Genomic DNA, 24,266 nt, shown 5'->3' on the forward strand with positions numbered 1-24,266 from the left:
CCATGTTAAACAATTCCATGGAGAAATTTGCAGCCCATTGGATATGTCATGAAGACTGTACCGAAACTAATACAATGCGTCCTAAAGACTGTAGTATACATGCAAAAGGAACCTTATATTTATTTTACTAATATATATGATTTTAGCTGTAGACAAGAATGTTTAAAGAGAGACTAAAGTCCACATTATACTACATTGCACACATTCTGTTTCCGGTTTAAAAAAATGATACTCATACCCCATTGGTTAATAAACCAAAGCCCAGTCTACTCAGTGAAGATGAAATAAGACAATAACCTAATAAAACATGGCAATCTTCAGATTATTAAGTATTATTATTATTAAATATTAACATTTATTGGGCACTTTTACTGAGTGCTTTACTCGCATCATTGCATTTAATCTTCATGAATCCTATGATGTGTGAGTTGTTTTATTATCCCATTTTACAGGTGATGAACTGAGGCTTCTGCCAAGGCACACAGCTGGTGATGCCAGAGGCTGGATTCAAGCCTAGGGCTGTCTGACCCCAGAGCCCCTTGATTCTTGATGTTCTACCATCTGCCTCCGAAGTAGATGGCTTCTTCCTCAATGGTTTTTCTAAAAATGTGAATTATCTAGGTAATGGGGGGTGTTAATAACCCGTCACATTTACATAGTTTTCATTTTGCCAAACATCTTCTCATTTGAGCTTTTCAGTTTACTCTTGAACAGCATGAGGCTCAAAGAGGTTAAGTGACTTGCCCAAAGTTTTTCGATAAGTGGCAAGTTGAGTAATGAAAAGGTGACTCTGGCCGCGAATCCAGAACTCTTCCTATCAATGCTCACTGCTTCTTTCACTAATGCTGAGTTACAGAAAGTGAACTCTCCTTTACACCTTCAAAGATATTTTCACACAGGTGACCTCTTTAAAGACAAAGCAAAACTGAGCAGTTGAGGCAGTGATCTTGACCAATTAATGCCATTGTTGTCATCACCCCCATCATCAACTCATCATTAAAAATTCTCCATCAGTATTATCCATGTGTTGGTCATTGTCCTAAACTCTCGTTACATATCTTAATCTCATATCTTCCTGAGACTAGTGTGTTACTCTCATTTTATAGAGGACGAAACTGAGGATTTTAAGGCTGAGATGGCCAGTAATTTGCCCTAAGACTTAGGTGGGTCCCAAACGCAGAGCAGTCTGATCCCCAAACCTACACTTTTAACCACTCTACTATACTACCTGAATCCAAATGGTACTGAGGCAGGGGAACAAAGTTTGACCAGAACCACTTATCCATATCATTTCACTTGTGCTCCAAAGATTGCTGTTTTCCAAGTATCACTGTACATGACAAGTTCATGGGCAGGACACTTGGCAATGTGGGGGGCTGAGGCTAGTGGTCAGCTCCCACTTTACTGCACGTGGCAGCATTTTGTACTTACAGGTTCCCCTGCCTGTAAAATAGTGAAGGGTGAAACACTTTCCAGAGAATATAATCTTACATGTTTCTGATTTTGTTAGAAAATAAAATATTTTGAAATTTTTATGCTGGCCTACAGTTCTCTGTGGAAACACTCTTGAGGGTAGTCTGTGTTCTCAAAGGTGCTAGTTCAAAACGGCCAAGCCTCCCCAAATACACAGAAGAAATGTCTGTTGTAGCCACAGGAATTGAAAGAAATGCTTGTATTTTGAAAATGGCATTTAATAAAGACAATTTTTACACACAGACATAAAGGCAGACCAATCCCACCTTTTATCAAAAACAGCATTTTATTTGGATTCAGTATTATTAGAATACTTGTGCAAACATTACAGCATAAATAATTTCATTTACAAACTCCCTCTCTGCAGATTCTAATGAGGTCTAATGGGAAAACTGGCTTAGCTGAGGATCCAGGGATTCTTTTTTAATGAAACAAAACTCTCATTGTACAGATAATATACCAAACGTAGGTAGTTATTACTCCATTGAAAAATAAAATTCTCCTTTTTCACAATGTATTATCATTTTCAAGGGAATCTTTATAAGGGAATATTTCAAAATTTGGGGGTAGAATAATGGTCTTATTGGTTTTCTAAAAATAATACATGCACATTATGAAAATTTCCATTTCTACAAAGAGTTTCAAATGAAAGCCACAAATCATCCAGAGTCCTACCACCTAGAGTTAATTAATGTTAGTATTTGCTGAATATCTTCCAATATCTGTATACCATATAAAATGAATCTGTAGAACTAGGTAGGGAACAAAAACAGCTTTTATTAAACAAGATTGTACATATCTCAAAAAGTATTTAAAATAATTTAATGAGAGAAACTGGCATGAAAGACTTGCTGAACTTCAAATGTATGTTTCTTTACATTATGAGCTATTCCTTACTAAAATTAAGAAAAAGACTATGATAAACATCAATAGGTTAGAATCATTTTTTATTACATGTTTTGGTTTTAGACTGTACAGATGGACTCTCTGCAGTGTCTTGTTTTTTTTTTTTTTTTTAAAGGAAGAGCCACCATGGATGAGAAAGATTGACAGAAATGCCATGCTAAATCCACATCTTCAAATCTATGGTTTTTCTCATATTTCCATGAATTAATATTTCTTTCATTAAAAACAATAATATTCCTGATATGCCATCACGAAAGCGTTAATTATGATTACCATACATCAATAGGGGTTGTGGATGAAATCTTCTGTCATATTCAGCAGGCCCTTCCTTCTTCATCATTTTTAAAATGATGCCTTACCTCCCTCCCACTTTCTTCTTATAGTATTTGAAATTATATTCTTTACTCAATTGTTTTTCCTCTTTAGAATAATTAATACATTCAGGAACAGAATCTGTGAATTGATCTATTTTAAGTTCACTTAAAATAGAATTCTAAAATCTAATGAAAGCTAATTAAATTTACATCACCACCAAATTTCCCATCCTTCTCAACCTGATGTCCTAAGTTGTGTGAATATTTGACCATGTATTAATATTTACATATTGTCACCTTTTCAGTTCTTATGAAAGTACACACAGCCATTAAAAGAAACATGACTACCTTATAATTAAGCTCACAATTTGAGTGCTAAGAATTTGACATTAATAATTCTTTAAAAGCCATCTTCTGCCTATGTGATAGATAATAACTACATTAAAACCTTGATCATTATAATTCTATTCTAAATTTATAGCATATATTTCAAATAAGAAAATAAAATTGTTAGGAGTTTTAGAACTTAGAAGTATAGAGTTCTATTTCCCCCAAGTATGTTTGAGCTATAAACTTAAATCTGAGCAATTATCTTACTGTTTCACAAGATAAAATCCTTAAATTCTTCCTTATTTCTTGTGTTGCCAAAGGGGGAAAATAATTCAAGCATTACTTATAAGTTCTTTGCCCAAACTGGTGTTAATGTTGAACAAATGAAAAGTAGAGAATGGACTTGAGGACACGGGGAGGGGGAAGGGTAAGCTGGGACGAAGTGAGAGAGTAGCATTGATATATATACGCTACCAAATATAAAATAGACAGCTAGTGGGAAGCAGCTGCATAGCACAGGGAGATCAGCTCGGTGCTTTGTGACCACCTAGAGGGGTGGGATAGGGAGGGTGGGAGGGAGAGCAAGAAGGAGGGGATATGGGGATATATGTACACATACAGCTGATACATTCCCTTTGTTATACAGCAGAAACTAACACAACATTGTGAAGCAATTATACTCCAATAAAGAAGTTTAAAAAAAAAACAGACAAAAATAAAGAAAAAAATCAAAAGAAAAAAAGAAAAAGTACAAATGTAATAGGTTTTAATGTTTAGAATTTATTGCAGTTATACCCATTTCACAATGGGCATACTTCACATGTAGTCATATTTTATGTCCTGCCTTCAGAATCATTTCACCAAACTGCAGATCAAATCTAGCGATAATAGGGGTCAGGAAGGACATAATATTTTATTGAACAGAACGAAGGTACAGTGAGAGGTCATTCCTTTTCCTCGTCTTATATCTTTTTAGTTCAAGAAATATTTTAGCCATTATGGTCTTTGTCAAAATTTTAAAATATATTCTTTAAAAAAGAGAGAACCAACAGCAGTCTACCCTCTATTCCAATACAGTGATGGATTTTAAGAAGGTATGGCCCAGACTTAAGATTTTGTGGCTAATTATGACTGATACAAACCAACCAATGAACAGTTTTGTATTTTGATCCAGTCAGAAAGCTTATTCAAGAAAGAAAAAGCACACAAAGACATTCATTATTCAATACCTTGAAAATCTTTCTGTGTGCCTCCCTCAACTACCATGTGCCCAAAGCCTGTCTTTCTCTCCATATGGCCGTGTCTTCCTTTAATCCTAAATGAGCCTATTTGCTGGAGGTTTAGCAGGAGAAGCTGACCACCCAGTCTTAAATACTGGGCCCTACTGGTTCATTTCCTGGCCAGGCCTACTCTACCAAGGTGACAATGGCTTAAGCATCATTGTGTTAATTTCACAGCATGGAATATGGTCCTAGTAGTTAGAACTAGCAAACAGGAATCACATTCAGCTGTTAAACCTGGGAAAATGGTAAATCCTTCATGAGTATAAACGTAGTTTATGCCATCAGTCTAATCTGAAGGGTAGTCATTAGAAGAACGTGTTTGCTTTTGTCTCCCATGGAATAAAAGTCCCAGAGATTGTTGCTAGCCGTGGCTTTGGCAATAAAATCCTTCATTTCTCATTGTTCTGCCAAAGCTGATTAGAGTAGAAGATCATCTGTGTGGGTTAAATGCTGTGCTCTTTTACTATTTACACGGAGCACCAGACTTAACATATATTCCCTTTCAAAACATCCACAGAATTACTTAACCATCTAGAAAATAATGTTGGCATTTTTCTCTTGACAGTCAGATTGGCTGCATTTAAAAGATGTGAAGGAAGGACCTAGAAAATGGAATCACTGCAAGAGTCTTATCTGCAAAAGTGTCTTCTAGCAATTTCCTCTCTGGGCTCAGGGCTCCTGGATTACCTTTTAACTTTTTACCTTATGTAGGAGACTGTTTCATGGCAAATGAAACTCATGGATTAGTTGACCAGAAGATGTCATCTTTGAAGGTCTCTGTGTATGTTTAAAGTATTTTATTACATCTATTTCCATTATGTTTCTCTAGTTTGATGGCAAAATGAGGGAATAAAGTAGAAAAAGCTACTACTGTTATTGTTAACTTTTTGTGCTGATATTTTATTTGCCTAACAAAAATCAGAGTAATGGGCTTTTCTATCACTGCTTTAGACACTGAGTTGTAAAGAACTGAGGGTTTTCTAGCTTTGTAATCCTTTTCACAAGGTAGTAAATTATTGGAGACTTGCTGAAAAGTAAATATAAAAGTCAAAGCATATCATTTTTCAACACTTCTTTTGATGAAATGCTGATATCATTTGTGAACAGGAATTTCACATATTTTCTGACCTGGCCTTTGAAAAAGTAACATTAATTTGTCACATAGCAAGTGGTGCAATGCTCCCTGAAATCTTTTTTGGACCAAGATGAAATATAAATAAATACATTTAAGAATATGGTGCAGTAATGTAGATAATTGTGCACAATTTATTGCCATTTTATATATTATCCACATTTTGCCTTATAAATAAAATATGAATAGCTGCACCACTGTCTTTTCAGTTCATACATTTTTGATATACTTTCTGAATGCTAGAGTCACTATTGGATCATTTAATTCAATACATTTAAAATAATGTCCCAATCCAAAAAACTTTAGACTGCAGCAAAGGGCTTTCTTTCTAGAAATTTGACATTGAATTTTATTTCCATTTAGGTATTAATTCAAACCTTGGATCACTTCTTCTATTTTATTGTTCTATTCTTGCCTGGATTATGGAAATGAGAGTAGCACTGATTTCAGCATTTGAGATTAGGATTCTTCAAATCTGCCAAATCAGCCAGCCCACCCTTCTAAGTCAGCCCCAGGCAGGCTGCAGTGTATGCTCCCACATGTGGTTTGGGGACAAGGATGAGCTCACCAAGCCCAGTCTATTTATTAGATTGGTAGAACACACTGATCTCCCATTTCATTGCATTGCTCCTTGGTTTTTAGCAAAGTAATTTAATTTTTATAATTGGCAACACAATACAGTAATTTACCTGTCCCAGTGAGTATGCTTAGTGAATGTGTACTCAGCTGTTTAAACTCTCACCTAGCCTTCCTGTATTAGGAGGATATTGAAAGAGACAAGCTATCTACTGCTGTATCCAAAGGCTACTAGTGATAATTTGCTGCAGTTACAGAGATACTTATGTTTTTCTTACTTGGATTCTAAGGAAGCTTTATTCAAATACCCATTTTTCTGGACCAGATACTATAAAGCTTCCTACACAAGTTTACATCACTCTAAGCAACATTAAAATGTGAAAAATCAGCATTTATACAGCAGCTTGGGGACACAGAAACTCTCTTCTGTGATCACACTTCATCACTTCCTACCCTTCCCACTGAATCATCAGGGCTTCAGGCTGTTTGCCGGCACTCTGGCCACACACAGCCCTTGCCATTCTCCCAGCGCATCAGTTCCCAAAGGTCTTCACTGCTTGTCATTCCCAGCCTGAGCCCAAGGTTGTTCATTTCAATTCTGTCCTTTTGGATCTTTGACTCCTCTAACTATGCCAGTTCACAAATCTGGACCAGCCCTGCAATCCACAGATCAGAACACCCAACCTCTAACCCTGTTGACTGGATCCACAGAGATCCTTGACTTTAACCAAACCCTCTTTACTTCCTGGAAGCCCTTTTATTAACTTCTTTTTGAGTCCTACTGTATTTTTCTAGATCAGCACTGTCCAATAGAGATATAATGTGAACCACATATATAATTAAAAATTTTCTAGTGGTCACATTAAAAAGTAAAAAGAGGGCTTCCCTGGTGGCGCAGTGGTTAAGAATTCGCCTGCCAACGCAGGAGACTTGGGTTCGAGCCCTGGTCCGGGAAGATCCCACATGCCGCGGAGCAACTAAGCCTGTGTGCCACAACTACTGAGCCTGTGCTCTAGAGCCCAAGAGCCACAACTACTGAGCCCACGTGCCACAACTACTGAAGCCCATGTAGAGCCCGTGCTCCGCAACAAGAGAAGCCAGCGCAACAAGCAGCCCAAGCACCGCAACAAAGAGTAACCCCCACTCTCTGCAACTAGAGAAAAGCCCACGCACAGCAACAAAGGCCCAATGCAGCCAAAAATAAATAAATTTATAAAAAAAAAAAATAAGAAGTAAAAAGAAACAGGTAAAATTACTTTTGATAATATACTGTATTTAATCCAGCATATCTAGAGTATTAGCCTTTCAACAACAGAAAATCAATATAAAAAGCATTAATGAGATACTTTTTACATTCTTTTTGTACTAAGTCTGAAATCTGACATGTACTTTACACTTGCAATATGTTTTAATTGAGACTAACCACATTTCAAGTGCTCAGTAGCTACTGTGACTTATCACTACTATATTGAACAACGCAGGTCTGGACCTCTCCTAATCTCTTCAAGCCCTACCCCTATTCTCCTCAGTCTCAGGAGGACTTCATGACTCATTTTCCAGGGAAAACTTGAATAAATCTACCCCGAGCCACTTGATATTATTCCCTATCCACCTCAACATATATCTGTAGCCACACCAATACTTTGACAAAATGTTCTTCCATCCTTACCCACCCTGTCATTCTTCCTTCTTTGAAAAGAAAGAGCTGTGACTGATCCCATCCATTCCCCGCCTTCTCTGAGACTTTGCTCAAACAAATATCTTCTCTTTCCGGGGATCTTCACTCCTCCCTTTTCACTAACATTCCCAGGTTTGCTCAACCTTAAGATTTGCTTGTTACTGCTCCCAAAACTACCATTTTCTTTACCATCTTCTTTATTACTTTGAACTTCCCACACTGACCTGACCCAAACCTTTACAATAGGGCTTCCATCCTCACTAGCACCTAACACCACTCTCCCCCCAGTTATGAGTGACTCCCCAGTCTTCAAAACCAGTGGTCCTTTCTCATTTCTCATTTCCCTCATTGCATCTACCGCATTCCACACTGTAGCCTACCCCTTCTGAAAGTTTCCTTCTTCTTTACTGCCAACCCCTTTCTTCTGGAAGTTTCCTTTTTTTTTTTTTTTTAAAGCATTATTCATTTTAATTAATTAATTTATTTATTTATTTTTGGCTGGGTTGGGTCTTCGTTTCCGTGCGAGGGCTTTCTCTAGTTGTGGCAAGCGGGGGCCACTCTTCATCGCAGTGCGCGGGCCTCTCACTATCGCGGCCTTTCTTGCTGCGGAGCACAGGCTCCAGACGCGCAGGCTCAGTAGTTGTGGCTCACGGGCCCAGCTGCTCCGCGGCTTGTGGGATCTTCCCAGACCAGGGCTCGAACCCGTGTCCCCTGCATTAGCAGGCAGATTCTCAACCACTGTGCCACCAGGGAAGCCCAGTTTCCTTCTTCTTGACTGCCCTAACCCAACACTCTTGTGGGACCCTTTCTAATACCCAAACAGGACTCCTTTTACAGCTTTACTCAATCCTTTGAATCCTTAACTGTGGTTCATCCCTTATTACATCCATTAGTTTCTCCTCTCTTGGAGGTTTCCTCTACTTTCACGGCTTCAATCATCATTTCTACTCAGAATACACCCAAATGTGAATGTTCAACCCTCTTAGCTAAATGCCAGTCCTGCACTTCCAAACCTTTACTGTACATATCCATCTGAATATCACATGGATATTACTGTCCATTTTAACTCAGGGCTACTGTGACAAAGCCTATAAAAAGAAATCATTTTATTTCCAAGCCTCTAAAAAATAAGTATTGGGTGTAATTGTCAGTTACATCTCATTTGTGATCCCTGTCCCATCTCTGCCCCAGGCTGTGTCAAAATGCCCTGCTTGATGTCACCACAGCAGAACCTGGAGGTATAAAAACAAGTGTTAGCTTTTTCCCAAACCAGTTCTCCCTCAGATTTCCTATTTTTGTCAGTGATACTAATCACTTTGTCACCCAGCTTTGAAATGTTGCTTTCGCCCTTAATTAGTTCTTCATCCTTTCTCCCACAGCTAATTGGTCACCATTCTTGTCAACTAATCCTTCATAATATTTCCCTTTATCCACCCCATCTCCTTAACAAATTGTTCACCACATTCTCAAACCATCCCACAACCTCTTTCATCAATTCCAGTACTGTCCCTTCCTTGAACTCAACTTTTGCCACCTCTGACAACACAAGGTATATTGGCATTGATGCAGCATTTAAAAAAAAAAAATGAATGTTCCATCTTCCCATCTAGATCTTAAGTTACATAAAAGCAGGAACAAAATGTTATGATCTCTTCATTCCTGTGCTTACTAAATAAACAGATGACCAATAACTGTTTACTGTTGATAATGACTTGATTGCCCTTACAAAAAAAAATTCACTATAAATATCTAGCTCTGGAAGCAGATTGAAATATAATCAAGTTGCCCCAAATTAATTTTGCATACTTCGGGGGACAGTTAACATTCAATCACATAACATGAGAGAGGCAACTGTTTTTTGAAAAAAGCATCAAACTTAGGGTTTGATCTTGTTTCTCCTATTAAATAGTCAGTATGCGAGTTTCTTCTAGTTTCCTTGCCTGTTGTACACCTGTATAATGGAGTTTATTGTGAGGTTTAAATGAACTAATATCTGAAAGTGCTTTGAGCATTTCAGAATCTGTGTAAATAGAGAATCATGTCACAAAGTACCCAGAATCAACATCCATTGATGTTTTAAGAAAAAACTTTTGTTGACCTCCCAATTAGAAACCTCTGGCAATTTTATCAAGTTGATTGAAAGACCTGTTGTGTAATTACCCTACACCAAACTAACGTTACTTAGTTAACAGTTAATGTTCTCTGCCCACAGCTTCTTCTAGTGAAGCCCCTACCTGGTGCCTGCCATTCTTGGGCTGTTTGAACAGGGGTCCAGAGATTCAGAAGGTTTTTTCTAGAGGCCACATCATTTTTAACAGGTGTTATGCAATTTGTTAAGTGGGGATTCACTTGAAAATAGCAAATTCTGTCTCCTCTTTGCCTGAAAACTACTTGCAGTGTCTCCATGCCCCTTTACATCAGCTCAGCGATGGGTAAGCCTACCATCCCTAGCACTGTGTACCCGCATAGCACAGATCATGCTGTCTTATAATGTGTTTATTTCTAAACGTGTCTGCCATGGGAATCTGTGGGCATCATAAAACAGAAGATTACAATTTATTTACATATAAGTTTTCTTTTTTAAACAATTCATTTATTTTGATATACCTGGCACTTAGCGCAAAGCATGGCACTTAGTACTTGCTCAATAAATACTGAATAAATGAGCAAACGTGGAAGACGTAACACTGCAGGTAATGGTGATGTTTTAGTCTCCTTTTTATTCTCCTTCCCCACTCCCCTACACTTAACAGAGTAAATACTAAGAGGCTCCTAGCCCCCAGGAGCCTTTAGGCCTACTGGTCTAGACTTAGGCCTAGGCTTACCTCAATTTGTTGTCTCCAGAGCCACTCACACCCAGGGAGGAGCCAGGCTTCTGTGGAGATCCCTTCTTCTCCCACTTCTGTCATCTACCCTCAGGGGCCCAGGGGTTTCTTGTGTCATGTCTTCCCAAAGATTCCTCTTCTCTGCCTGAAAAGAAAGAAACCATTTGTTACTTGCCTAATTGAAGAATAAATTTGCGTACATTCTCCAGCAAGTCTTCTATGCTTTTTTCATAATCTAGTGACTGGCATATTTAAAATATTTCCATTTTGTATCATATTTGAAGCACCATGGCTTTATTCTTTTGAATTTAATTTTTTGTTTCTGAGTTGAAAGAGGCAAATAACTGAATGATAGGTGTGATGTAGATTTTAAAGCTTGTATTCCAGATTTTTTAAGTCACAAGAATGTAAGTGAACAAATCATATGATTACAAAATGATTTAATCCAAATTCCAGGGATTCTTGAGACAGCTACTAACCCTTCAGTTTTGCTCATTTTGGAGGCAGACCATATCTCTATTCAGAAGCCTTTGGCATTAGCTGGGGTCTCCCAGACTTGCTGCCGTGCTTCTGAAGGTTCCACTTCTCCAGAACCTCTGTTTTCCTTGTTGCTGCCCCTTCTCAGCAGCAGGGCCATGTGTATGACTGATGTGCTCATCTACGGGCCACCGTTGAGACACTGAATTGTAAACAGGGCATCAAGATGCGTAAATCAATGCCATCCAAAAGAAGAGAACAGGAACTTCACAGAGTCCTCTGAATTTTCAATCTTGTTTCAAAGTCACATAATTTAGGCCACTGTACAGATGTAGCCCACTGAGAGTCACTCATAGAGATATTGTCACTGGAGGTTCAACAGCCTATTCTTATCTGTGAATTTACTGATTGACCTCAGGGATAGAAAAGATTCTTCCAAAGCAAAATGGGATGACAGTAAGTGCCCTGGGAATAGCGCTGTGTCTATTCACCTGTGTTTAGGAATCCAAAAGCTGGTGAGAACCTGTAGCAACTGCGGCTTTGCGGAAGGGGCTGCAACAGCTCCCACGGTGGCACTGCCAGTGCTAACTGGTGTGTGTATGTGTGTCTCCTCCCTACAGCTATTGACCTGCTGTACTGGAGGGACATCAAGCAGACGGGGATAGTGTTTGGGAGCTTCCTGCTGCTACTCTTCTCCCTGACCCAGTTCAGCGTTGTGAGTGTCGTGGCCTACCTGGCCCTTGCTGCGCTCTCAGCCACCATCAGTTTCCGCATCTACAAGTCTGTTTTACAAGCTGTGCAGAAAACCGACGAGGGTCACCCTTTCAAGTGAGTGCCCCCACCAGCCCTTGCCCCGCCTCTCATGTGGCTCTTTCGTCTGCCTCTATTTCAGCTCCTGTGCACTATGGGTTGTGCTTCTCTGACGCCTAACAGGCCTCCTAGAGTCTCCTTTAATGCTCTCTCTTTTAATACCTAATATTTCTGTTAAATTTCTAAAACAAACTCATTTATCTCTATTCTAACCCTTACTGCTTTATTGAGCTTTTAAAACTTTATTACTACTAATTAAATATTAAATATTTATCTTTAATATTAATTTATATAATATAAATTCTTTTCTTGTGTGTGAATTTATGAAATGTGAAAACATTCAATTTATATTTAATATTAATTTTATATTTATTATTACTAATAGTAATCATAATTCATTATATGTATACAATGTTTTATAGTTTAAAGTGTTTCAACAATTATTCCTCCCAACTCTCTGAAGAAGGCAGAACATTATAATCCCTATTCACAGATGGAAAAACTGAGGTTCTAAGAAGTAAAGTGACTTACCCAAAGTCACATGGCAGTAAATAGCATGGGACTAGAGTGTTTGGATTTTTATTTCTCTGCTCTTTCCAGAAGTTTAATATCAAAGGGCCAAATTTCTGAGGGATGCAAGGTTCATGAACAGTATTATACACTCTCTTCCGTATTTTTATACAGGGGAAATCTAACTCGAATGAACACTGAAGAGGAGGATTTTTTTAAGGCAGTGTATTAAGAGGATATATGAAATGTGGCAGAGGGAGATATTAGCACTTCCAGATGCATGCTCCCCAACTCCACCCCAATTTAGTTGTGAGTCTAGCTTGTAAGCCCCAGGTATTTTAGCACTGACTGTCAGAGTCACCCCCTCACCTGGTGCTGGCCCCAGAGGTGCAGGCCCTACTACAGGTGTCCTCACCTCCTGGAACTGAGGAATATTTCTGCATCCCGAATGAGACCTGTAGATACTGCTGCATGATGGCTTCTGAGCCAGCCCCAGTAGTTCACTGGGGATGCCTCTGAATCCTTCCTGGCTCACCCTCACCAGTCAGCTGAATCAAGGCCTCAGGGCACCAGGCTCTTAAAAGAGGGTAAAGACGCCTGTGTTATGGGGCCTTGTTGACGAAAGGGAAAATGCCATGTTTCAGACTTCTCTTCCCAGCCTCTGGTTCCTGGACTCAGTGTCAGACACAGTTACAGTCTGATCATTCTCGCCCTTGGGATGTATTTGGCCTTCTTGTAATGCAGAGTTAATGGGTTTTCTGGGCCATAACTTGGTTACACATGTTCCCATCCCAAAAGTGGGAAGAATGGAGAAGTGGAGTGTCATTTTACCAGGGTGAATACTATGCCTACTTCAGTGACCCTAGCCTGTGACCAGTATCCACACTGTCTAATTAGAGTCCTGCCCTGCCCCAACCCCTGTCCTTAGCCATCTGAGAGAGGCTGGTTTCTGCCACGTTCTTGGTTCCAAGCCTGTCAAGTTACACTGAGGACTCATCTCTCACTTGGCTTATTTCTTCTGTAACTACCCAGTTGTAGGACCAAGAGTCTAACTGTAATTAGCTCAACTACTTTATCTTCCATTAGGAGACATTTAAAATGTAAAACACTCCTTCGGCTGAATTGTTTTTATCAGCAAAAGGAATATATATCTCAAGAGTACATTTTGAATCAAAACATATTATCTAGGCAAATCAGTTTTTCTATTTTTTTCTAAAGAGCCAAGCATATAAACATAAATTCTCTAAAACTCAAGCCAAATTCTGTTTTACTCTTTTCCTCTCAATCCTCAGAGTTAGGTGAGCACTTTAAAAACTCTGGAAATATCCTCAAAATAGACAACATCACAGAGTGGGGGAAGGAGAGAAAGAGGATGGGCCTGGGGAAGGGGGGAAATGGCCGAAACAGGAGGATGAATTGATCTTTATATACTTGAAGAGTTTATCTACCCAAGAGTTCAAATTAACCATTTGAACAAATGGAAAATGCAATTACTAAAAATACCACTCTTACTAGAACCAGTGAGCATTTTAATATGGTGCAGTTCACTTGCATTTTCAGAGTTCTCTAGATAAAACCTGAAAGTACTTTCCGGAATTTCAATATGAAATCTTAGAGTTTTGATGACAAATAATAATTGGCAGCTAGGATTTTTGGATATCTCAGTTATTTAAAAAGATAATTCATCTTCATGCAGCCAAGAAGAAAGGAGGACTTTCACAATTGCCTGGTGGGCCAGAGATATACAGAGAATTCAGCAAATGAGCTGGTTTGGATTGACTTTTCTCTGTTCCCAGCCAGTTGCTCTGAATTATCAGCTCACACTGTAATGTTGCCTATGGGAGACAGAAGCAGTCCCAGTGCCCCACTAAGTGCCGTGATTCCCGTGTTCCCCAATGCACCGGCTGTGGGTGTGTGTGGTGCCCTGTCGCCTTCTGGCTGGCATGAATCCTTCAGGATGACCTGGCTGTTGTCCTCAGGGTTGGGAAAGGAAAACTTCGCTGTTTCAGGATTCCCTTTGATAGAGTTCTCTGTGGGGGTCCTTTGTTGACAGGGCCTACTTGGAGCTTGAGATCACGCTGTCTCAGGAGCAGATTCAGAAGTACACAGACTGCCTGCAATTCTATGTGAACAACACGCTTAAAGAACTGAGGAGGCTCTTCCTTGTCCAGGACCTGGTGGATTCCTTAAAAGTACGATTGCTTAAGGCGTTCCGTTTGACGGTCTTGAGTTTTATTTTCCCTAACGGTGTAACGTTATAAACTGCGACATGATGGAGAATAAAATAACAAGTGCTAATTATATTCTAGAGTCAGAAAATCTCCAACTGTCCAGTACCATGGAGCTCATCCAGTCTAATCCCCTCATTTTACAGATGCTGGAACTATGGTTCAGAGAGGTTAAGACACTTGCCTGAGGTTGCCAAGTGAGTCACTGATAGAGCTGGGATCAAACCCAGGTCACACAGCTTCTAGTTCTGTACTTTTTACAATATCCCAGGTTGCTTCTCCTTACCATTTTCAATTCCTCAATTTCCTAAAATTATTTTAAAAATAAAAATCTAGTTTAGGGAATGTAAAAAATATATATGCTTTTTCTTTGAAATGCTGGACTCTGCTAATAAGACATGTGGGCTGTGAGACTGAACCCCTGAGGGGAGAGGACCTTGGGCATTTGGGTGTTATTCCTGGTGCCATCATTGAACTCACCAGGTTTCTTTGAACAAGCTGCTATGACCACCCCGTGGCTTACCTGCAAAACCAAAGTCAATCAATCATGATTCAACAGGGCAAGGATGCTGTGAGTTCCCCATTCCCCCAGAGCACTTTGTACACACCAGGGAGGGGTCTCCCATGGGCTGCTCCATAACTGAGGAAGAAAGAGCAGAAGGAAAGTGAGTGATGAGGCCTTAACCCTCAAGGTGCTTTACTGGAATAATGTCTTGGCAGGTAACGACTAAAAAAGAGATAGCAGGGAGATTATAATTACTTACCATAAGGCTTTTAAGGTGACATTTCTCTTGACATTTGTAATGTAAAAATTGTGGGCTAGAATGGGGATCAGCAAACCTGATCTATAAAGGGCCATATAGTGAATATTTAAGGCTTTGCAGGCTACACAGTCTTTGTTGCAGCTACTCAACTTTGCCATTATAGCAGGAAAGCAGCCAAAGACAATATGTAAATGAATGACTGTGGCTGTGTGCTAATAAAACATTGTTTATGAATACTGAAAATTGAATTTCATATCATTTTCACATATCACAAAATGTTATTCCTGTTTTGATTTTCTTTGACTATTGCAAAATGTAAAATCCATTCTTAACTTTTGGGCCCATACAAAAAGAGGCCAATGGCCAGTTTGCTGACCCCTGCCCTAGATTATTATTTTGTTGAGGCCTTCAAATCTTACAACAAAGAGATCCAAAGGGTTCGGAGAGAAGTAAAAACAGGATCCTCTTTCAGTAATTCTGTGATGAGCTTTAAATGCTCTTACATTTTCTATTGAAACCATGATGTAGTTTGCCTCAAGTTTTAATCTAAAGAAGTCAATGAAATGAGACTCTTATCTGTCACGATGGTTTTAGAAGCTCTGATCATCATTTCGTTGTTTAGTTTGCAGTCCTGATGTGGCTCCTGACTTACGTTGGCGCTCTCTTCAATGGCCTGACCCTGCTGCTCATGGGTAAGGACAGACAAGCGTGTTATGTCTCCCCTCACATGTTCTGTGAGCGTAAAGCTTCCTAGGCTGTTAGCTGTTAGCTTGCTTGGATGGATTCCTAGCAACAAATGCCAGATTCTCTGAGTCCAGAGCATTTCCCTGACCATCATAGTTCAATTAAAGAGTATAATATATATTACATAGTAATAATGAATTTCTTAATCTGAAGGTTTTTTTTCTTCAACCATAACTGGTTTTATTTGGCTTCAAATATATATCTGCTTCAATGGCATTTATGTGTAGAAGTTCATTTTCTTCTTAGGAGGTCATTCCCTCATTCCAGGAATAATGACTTAATAGCCGTGAAGGCCTCAGCATATTTTTGTTTTCCTTATGAACTAGTCCTGCCATCTTTTAGCTAGAATGCTGGCTACTGCAAATAATGTCATAATATCATGTGACTATATAAAAATGTATCTATAAGCTTATTCTTACTGACAACTCTCAATTTTAATACTATATTTGTTTTTCATCCCAGCTGTGGTTTCAATGTTTACTCTACCTGTAGTGTATGTTAAGCACCAGGTAAGTTCTATGTAGTGTCAAACATTCATGTTAAGTTTTGACCTTGTGAACCTTGGATGTGCTCATGATTTCTTCCTCTTTGTAGGCACAGATTGACCAATACCTGGGACTTGTGAGGACTCACATAAATGCTGTTGTGGCAAAGTAAGTTACATAGTGCAATTCATAAAAAGGAGAGACCGCCTTAGGCAGGTGTTTGACTGGATTAGATAGGAGTAATAAAAGGATAAGAAAATAATAGGTTGATTTATGATCATTCACTTATTTGAGGCTTATATTCACACCCTTCCCAATTATATTATTTCATAAATTAAGTATGAATTTTAAAACTTCCAATTAAACAAAACTTTCAGTGGTTTATTGCAGGTATAATGAAGTGAATTTTAATGAATGAATGATATTAAGCTCTATCTGTGGACTGGCTCATGTCCAAGAATAAAATGGGTTGGAGGAAAGAAAGAAGCCTGAGTCAGGAAAGTGAAATTAATTTATAACAGTTTAATCGAAATAAAAACAATTAAGTTAAACATTTTCAATTTTTAAACAATAAATATCACCAACTTTTTAAACCATTGAAATTATTTTTAAAACTTATAACTTTTTTTGATCTTTAGAACTTTTGTTACATTTTAAATTACGCCATTTTAACTCAGCAAGTGTGTGTGTTTGCTTATTTTATTAACAGCATTGCTTTTCAAACCTGAGTCTTAAATAGACTGTACTTTATGGCTACTTTATATATTAGGAGATAAAGATTCCAGTTATAAGTACCTACAGTTAATATGGTCATTAACTTAGCAGTTTTCCTTAATTCTTAAATTAGTGTTTTTAGACATGTCTTCATCTAAAATGATAGTTTTTATGTTGTCCTTATTACTCAAGATTTTGTTTTAATCAAAAGCTGACCTAGGCTTCAACTACAAATACATGTCTCAAAAAACTGGACTTTCTCTCTCGTAATCTTAGAATCATGTGGCTAGACCTAGGTGATGGTCAGAATTCAAGGGAAGTATTTTACATAGTAAAAGATGTATAAAACAAAACAAACAAATAAGAAAAAAACAAGCACTTTAAAGTTCCTCTGCTATTTGATTTACATATCATCAGTTACAGTTCTCTCCTGAAGTATATAAAGATTTTTGTTTTTTACTGTATATTGTTTATATTCTTCCTCTTAAATTCATGGCGAATTTGGATCTGTATCAGATCTGTAGCACATTTCAAAATGCCTGAAATTATCAGCTTGGACACAAATGCAACTAATACCTAATGAAAATCAACAAATTGAGGATATTCGTTACTTTGTACTAAGAAATGGCAGCATGGTATAATATGAAACTTGGTGTTTACCAAACCTGGGGAAGCTGTTAAAAATATGAATTCCCAGACTGTACAACAGACTTATGGAAATAGAATTCCTAGAATAAGGGACCTGTAATCTATATTTTAATGAACTCCCTAGGTGCCTTTTTGGCAGTTAGAACTGTGTTTAGGAACTACAGCAAAGAACACCAGAATAGGAGCTTGGAAACTGGAAGATAGAAGTTTTAGTGCTCAGTCGTCCAATACTTAGTTTGAGGATCTTGAACAAATCACATCTCTTAATTTTTTATTTGACTGATTAGTTGCTTGCTTCCAAAAAAAGACATACTTATTATTTTACGGGAACTGCATGTAACAGGCACAGAGAGTATAAAGAGGAATGAGATGATCCTATCCTAGCAGAGCTCTCAGCCTATAGGTGCAGACAAAACTGTAAAGAAATAACTATAAGACAGTATAAGAATGACAATAGAGTTGCATAAAATATTAAAGTGAGAGAGATAAGGAAACTACTGGTCTTACCTGGAGGGGATTATGGAGAGCTACTAAAATGAGGGCCCTTGCCAGCATGGTCAGGTTCTGCTGCAGACTTCTCTCTGTGTCCTCACATGGCAGAAGTGGAAGGAAGCTCTCTGGGTTCTCTCTTATAGGGCACTAATTGCATCCATGAGGGCTCTGTTCTCATGAACTAATCACCTCCCAAAGGCCTCACCACCTAATACCAACACACTGGGGGTTAGGTTTCAACATATGAATTTTGTGGGGGCAGGGTGAGGGGTGGAGCGAGGCATAAACATTCAGTCTGTAGCAGCCTTGAAAGATGGGTAAACACTCATCAGGTGGATGATGAGGGGAAAGACATTGCAAGAAGAAATAATACAGGTAGAGGCAGAAACATGAAAATGTAGGCCAAGTTCAGGGAGCAGTGAGTCAACCAGTGTATCTGAAGTTTAAATGAATGGAAAGATGAACTGGAAAGGGTCTAGAAAGAGAGGCAGAGGACAAGTATTGAACACTCTAAGGAGTTATGACTCTGACTCCGCAAGAAATAGCCTGCCCTTGATGTTCCTATGCTGGAGATTGATGTAATCAGACTTGTATTTTGCACAGATTACTATGATAGTCTAGTGGGAGGAGAATTGGAGAGGAAAGTGGAGATGTGGTGATTAGCTGGGAGGCTATTAGAATTCAAACAAAAGTGATAAGGGTATAGGCCTGTTAAAATGGAGGGAAAGGAGAGATGGCAGAGAAGTAAAATGTATGAATGTAGGTATACAATATAGTTGGTTAAATTAAAATTGGAAATCAAGGATCTGAAAAGGAATAGAAAGGAAGCTAAGAACAAAAAGAGAAACTGGGGAAGTTACGTAGTTCTTGTTATCAGAAAGGAGGAAACAGCAGTTCTTCAAAAGAATCTGTTTTGCCTGACACTAAATTTTGAAGGAGATTTCTTGGTGGGATCTTACCACTAAGGCTCCTTCAACCTCTGAAATTCTGATACCATGCTAGAATAACTCCACCAGAAGAACTCACACCCTTTTAGTGAAACAGTTAAGAACATGATCTTTGGAATCAGACTAGTTTGAGTCCATTTCTGGCATTTTTTAGCTATATAAATTCATTATGCATGTTATTTGACTCCCTGAGCTTGTTTCCTTATCTATACATTGAAAAGATAACGTCTATAAACTACTCTTACTTGGACATAGGAAGCACTCAATAAATATTCAGTGATCATGATCATGATCATCCTTCTACTGCTTAGAGATCAGTTCACAAAGGGTGTGGAGGACAGTCCCAGACTGGGTCAGGAGACCTTGATGCCCCTCCCTTCTCTATACTGAGTGTATGATGAACCTGTCCAGGTCAGTTAACCTTCCTGTGTCTCAGTTTTCCAGCTCTAAAGGCTGACAAATTTGAAAAGGTAAAATAAATATTTTAGAGGAAATTAAAGCTTTAAATAACTGAAAACCTAATAAGAAATCTGCCTCAAGTGAATACAACTCTCCATGTCCAGGTGAGTTATATTCTAGGATGGTAAAATAGTCTGAAATTGGGCAGGAACTGTCCTGATTTTCAAATGAGAAAAACAGATTCTAGAAATTACCTTTTGATGAATCGAATGCCTACTTTCAAGCAAAGTTCCAGAATGAATTAGTAAAAATGTAGGTAAATACTCAGATCATTCTGTGGTCGCTAAACTGAGGGATCATACAGCCTGCTCTAGCCAGCAAGAATTTGGATTTCAGTGGAGGTACTAGAAAAGTCTTCCTGGTGTCCTTGAGGAGAAAATGGAGATGTACGGTCCAGGTGATAACACAACTGGTAGAGTTCTAGAAGGTTGAAATAGTAGACCCTAGGGATGTTCATTAATCCATCAAATATCCATCTGGGGCAAGGTGTAGTAATGTGACAGAGGGCTCTGCCCTTGACTCCGTGACTTTCCGTCTCAGTATTTCACATGACTATGTGAAGACAAATCAAATATACTCATCAGAGTTCTAGGTGACACATAGCTTAGAGCAAAAGCACATTCAGAAGACAGCAAAACTCAATATTCAAAATGAATCAAGTGATCTTGACTAGTGTAGAACTGTGAACTGAAATTAATAAAATGAAACTGACAGGGAAAGCAAAGTTCTATATTTAGGAAAGTCAACTTTGCAAATATAGAATGGGAAGAAGGGCAGATGAGATAGGGTACAACAGTAGCTGTGTAAAAAATACCCGAGGGGGTTTAATTGATGAATTGACCACAGCCAAATATGAGTCAATAATGTACTAAGACATATTTTTTAAAATCTATGCAAGTTTAGATGTTATTAATAGAAGTATAAATCAAAATCAAAAGAGGCCATAGTTGCTTCATATTCCATATTGTCATTCCATATCTGTGTTAAATTTCAGAGTTGGACATATTAACAGCTGCAGTTATATACTGGAGTAATGTCAGAAAGATGACCGGGTATTGAAGTATTGGAAATCTGACAGTAATGGCGAGTGACAGCCCAGCTTCACTGGGGATGATTACTCTGGAAAAGAGATAACTTTAAAAGAACACAATAGCTATCCTCAAATATTTGGAGGTCTAACATTGTGAAAGAAGTAGTCTTCCTTATTTTCTCTAACAAGCTGTGAATGGAAAGTCCAGAAGTTCTGAGATTTGAATGAAACGTGAGGGAAAACAGTACCAATTAGAGTTGTTCAACAATGAAACCATTCGCCCCATGAAACAGTGAGCTCACTGACACTCATTCAAGTATTCACATAAAAGTTAGTTGACCACTGTTACAAATGTGGTAAAAAGGACTTCCACGATGGGAGAAGAGTAGAATTAGTTAACACCTAGTCTACTGTGGTATTCTAAAGCATTTCAAAACTAAAACATATATCTTAAACTTTTTTTTTTAATTTTTGAATTTTATTTATTTATTTTTTATACAGCAGGTTCTTATTAGTTATCTATTTTATACATATTAGTGTATACATGTCAATCCCAATCTCCCAGTTCATACCACCACCACCACCACCCCCCCTGCCACTTTCCCCCCTTGGTGTCCATACGTTTGTTCTCTACATCTGCATCTCTACTTCTGCCCTGCAAACCGGTTCATCTGTACCATTTTTCTAGGTTCCACATATATGCATTAATATGTGATATTTGTTTTTCTCTTTCTGACTTACTTCACTCTGTATGACAGTCTCTAGATCCATCCACATCTCTACCAATGACCCAGTTTCGTTCCTTTTTATGGCTGAGTAATATTCCATTGTATATATGGACCACATCTTCTTTATCCATTCATCTCTCGATGGGCATTGAGGTTGCTTCCATGACCTGGCTATTGTAAATAGTGCTGCAATGAACATCGGGGTGCATGTGTCTTTTTGAATTATAGTTTTCTCTGGGTATATGCCCAGTAGTGGGATTACTGGGTCATATGGTAATTCTATTTTTAGTTTTTTAAGGAACCTCCATACTGTTCTCCATAGTGGCTGTATCAATTTACATTCCCACCAACAGAGCAAGAGGGTTCCCTTTTCTCCACACCCCTCTCCAGCGTTTCTTGCTTGTAGATTTTCCGACGATGCCCATTCTAACTGGTGTGAGGTGATACCTCATAGTAGTTTTGATTTGCATTTCTCTAATAATTAGTTATGTTGAGCATCTTTTCATGTGCTTCTTGGCCATCTGTATGTCTTCTTTGGAGAAATGTCTATTTAGGTCTTCTGCCCATTTTTGGATTCGGTGGTTTGTTTTTTTGACATTGAGTTGTTTATATATTTTGGAGATTAATCCTTTGTCCATTGATTCATTTGCAAATATTTTCTCCCATTCTGAGGGTTGTCTTTTCATCTTATTTATGGTTTCCTTTGCGGTGCAAAAGCTTTTAAGTTTCATTAGGTCCCATTTGTTTATTTTTGTTTTTATTTCCATTACTCTAGGAGGTGGATCAAAAAAGATCTTGCTGTGATTTATGTCAAAGAGTGTTCTACCTATGTTTTCCTCTAAGAGTTTTATAGTGTCCAGTCTTACATTTAGGTCTCGAATCCATTTTGAGTTTATTTTTGTGTATGGTGTTAGGGAGTGTTCTAATTTTATTCTTTTACATGTAGCTGTCCAGTTTTCCCAGCACCTCTTATTGAAGAGACTGTCTTTTCTCCATTATATATCCTTGCCTCCTTTGTCGTAGATTAGTTGACCATAGGTGCGTGGGTTTCTCTCTGGGCTTTCTATCCTGTTCAATTGATCTATGTTTCTGTTTTTGTGCCAGTACCATATTGTCTTGATTACTGTAGCTTTCTAGTATAGTCTGAAGTCAGGGAGTCTGATTCCTCCAGCTCCGTTTTTTTCCCTCACGACTGCTTTGGGTATTCAGGGTCTTTTGTGTCTCCATACAAATATTAAGATTTTTTGTTCTAGTTCTGTAAAAAATGCCACTGGTAATTTGATAGGGATTGCACTGAATCTGTAGATTGCTTTGGGTAGTATAGTCATTTTCACAATATTGATTCTTCCAATCCAAGAACGTGGTATAGCTCTCCATCTGTTTCTGTCATCTTTGATTTCTTTCATCAGTGTCTTATAGTTTTCTGAGTACAGGTCTTTTACCTCCTTTGGTAAGTTTATTCCTAGGTATTTTATTCTTTTTGTTGCAATGGTGAATGGGATCATTTCCTTAATTTCTCTTTCTGATCTTTTGTTGTTAGTATATAGGGATGCAAGAGATTTCTGTGCATTAATTTTGTATCCTGCAGCTTTACCAAATTCATTGATTAGCTCTAGTAGTTTTCTCATGGCATCTTTAGGATTATCTATGTATAGTATCATGTCATCTGCACACAGTGACAGTTTTACTTCTTCTTTCCAATTTGTATTCCTTTTATTTCTTTTTCCTCTCTGATTGCTGGGGCTAGGACTTCCAAAACCATGTTGAATAATAGTGGAGAGAATGGACATCCTTGTCTTGTTCCTGATCTTAGAGGAAATACTTTCAGTTTTTCACCATTGAGAATGATGTTTGCTCTGGGTTTGTCATATATGACCTTTATTATGTTGAGGTAGGTTCCCTCTATGCCCACTTTCTGGAGAGTTTTTATCATAAATCAGTGTTGAATTTTGTCAAAAGCTTTTTCTGCATCTATTGAGATGATCATATGGTTTTTATTCTTCAATTTGCTAATATGGTTTATCACATTGATTGATTTACGTATATTGAAGAATCCTTGCATCCCTGGGATAATTCCCACTTGACCATGGTGTATGATCCTTTTAATGTGTTGTTGGATTCTGTTTGAGAGTATTTTGTTGAGGATTTTTGCATCTATATACATCAGTGATATTGGTCTGTAATTTTCGGTTTTTGTAGTATCTTTGTCTGGTTTTGGTATCAGGGTGATGGTGGCCTTGTAGAATGAGTTTGGGAGTGTTCCTTCCTCTGCAGTTTTTTGGAAGAGTTTGAGAAGGATGGGTGTTAGCTCTTCTCTAAATGCTTTATAGAATTCACCTGTGAAGCCATCTGGTCCTAGATGTCTGTTTGTTGGAAGATTTTTAATCACAGTTTCAATTTCATTACTTGGTCTGTTCATATGTTCTATTTCTTCCTGGTTCAGTCTTGGAAGGTTATACCTTTCTAAGCATTTCTTCCAGGTCGTCCATTTTATTGGCATAGAGTTGCTTGTAGTAGTTTCTTAGGATGCTTTATATTTCTGCGGTGTCCATTGTAACTTCTCCTTTTTCATTTCTAATTGTATTGACTTGAGTCCTCTCCCTACTTTTCTTGGTGAGTCTGGCTAAAGATTTATCAATTTTGCTTATCTTCTCAAAGAACCAGCTTTTAGTTTTATTGATTTTTGCTATTGTTTTCTTTGTTTCTATGTCAT

The 24,266-nt window shown here is 38.2% G+C and overlaps 1 protein-coding gene across 2 annotated transcripts in view; it reads left to right on the forward strand.

Moving 5' to 3' along the window:
• Window positions 1-24,266, forward strand: part of RTN1 (reticulon 1) — a 247,986-nt gene that overhangs the window by 218,251 nt on the left and 5,469 nt on the right. The window contains exons 4-8 of one of the 2 annotated variants that reach the window (XM_068525396.1): window positions 11,615-11,822; window positions 14,368-14,506; window positions 15,929-15,998; window positions 16,513-16,559; window positions 16,645-16,703. In XM_068525396.1, the coding sequence (XP_068381497.1) occupies window positions 11,615-11,822; window positions 14,368-14,506; window positions 15,929-15,998; window positions 16,513-16,559; window positions 16,645-16,703 (523 nt within the window). Of the gene's footprint in view, window positions 1-11,614; window positions 11,823-14,367; window positions 14,507-15,928; window positions 15,999-16,512; window positions 16,560-16,644; window positions 16,708-24,266 lie in introns of those variants that run through there. The other variant, XM_068525477.1, reaches the window with a different exon arrangement.

Source organism: Eschrichtius robustus, chromosome 1 (assembly GCF_028021215.1).
Source record: "Eschrichtius robustus isolate mEscRob2 chromosome 1, mEscRob2.pri, whole genome shotgun sequence".
In the NCBI taxonomy this organism is placed as follows: Eukaryota; Metazoa; Chordata; class Mammalia; order Artiodactyla; family Eschrichtiidae; genus Eschrichtius; species Eschrichtius robustus.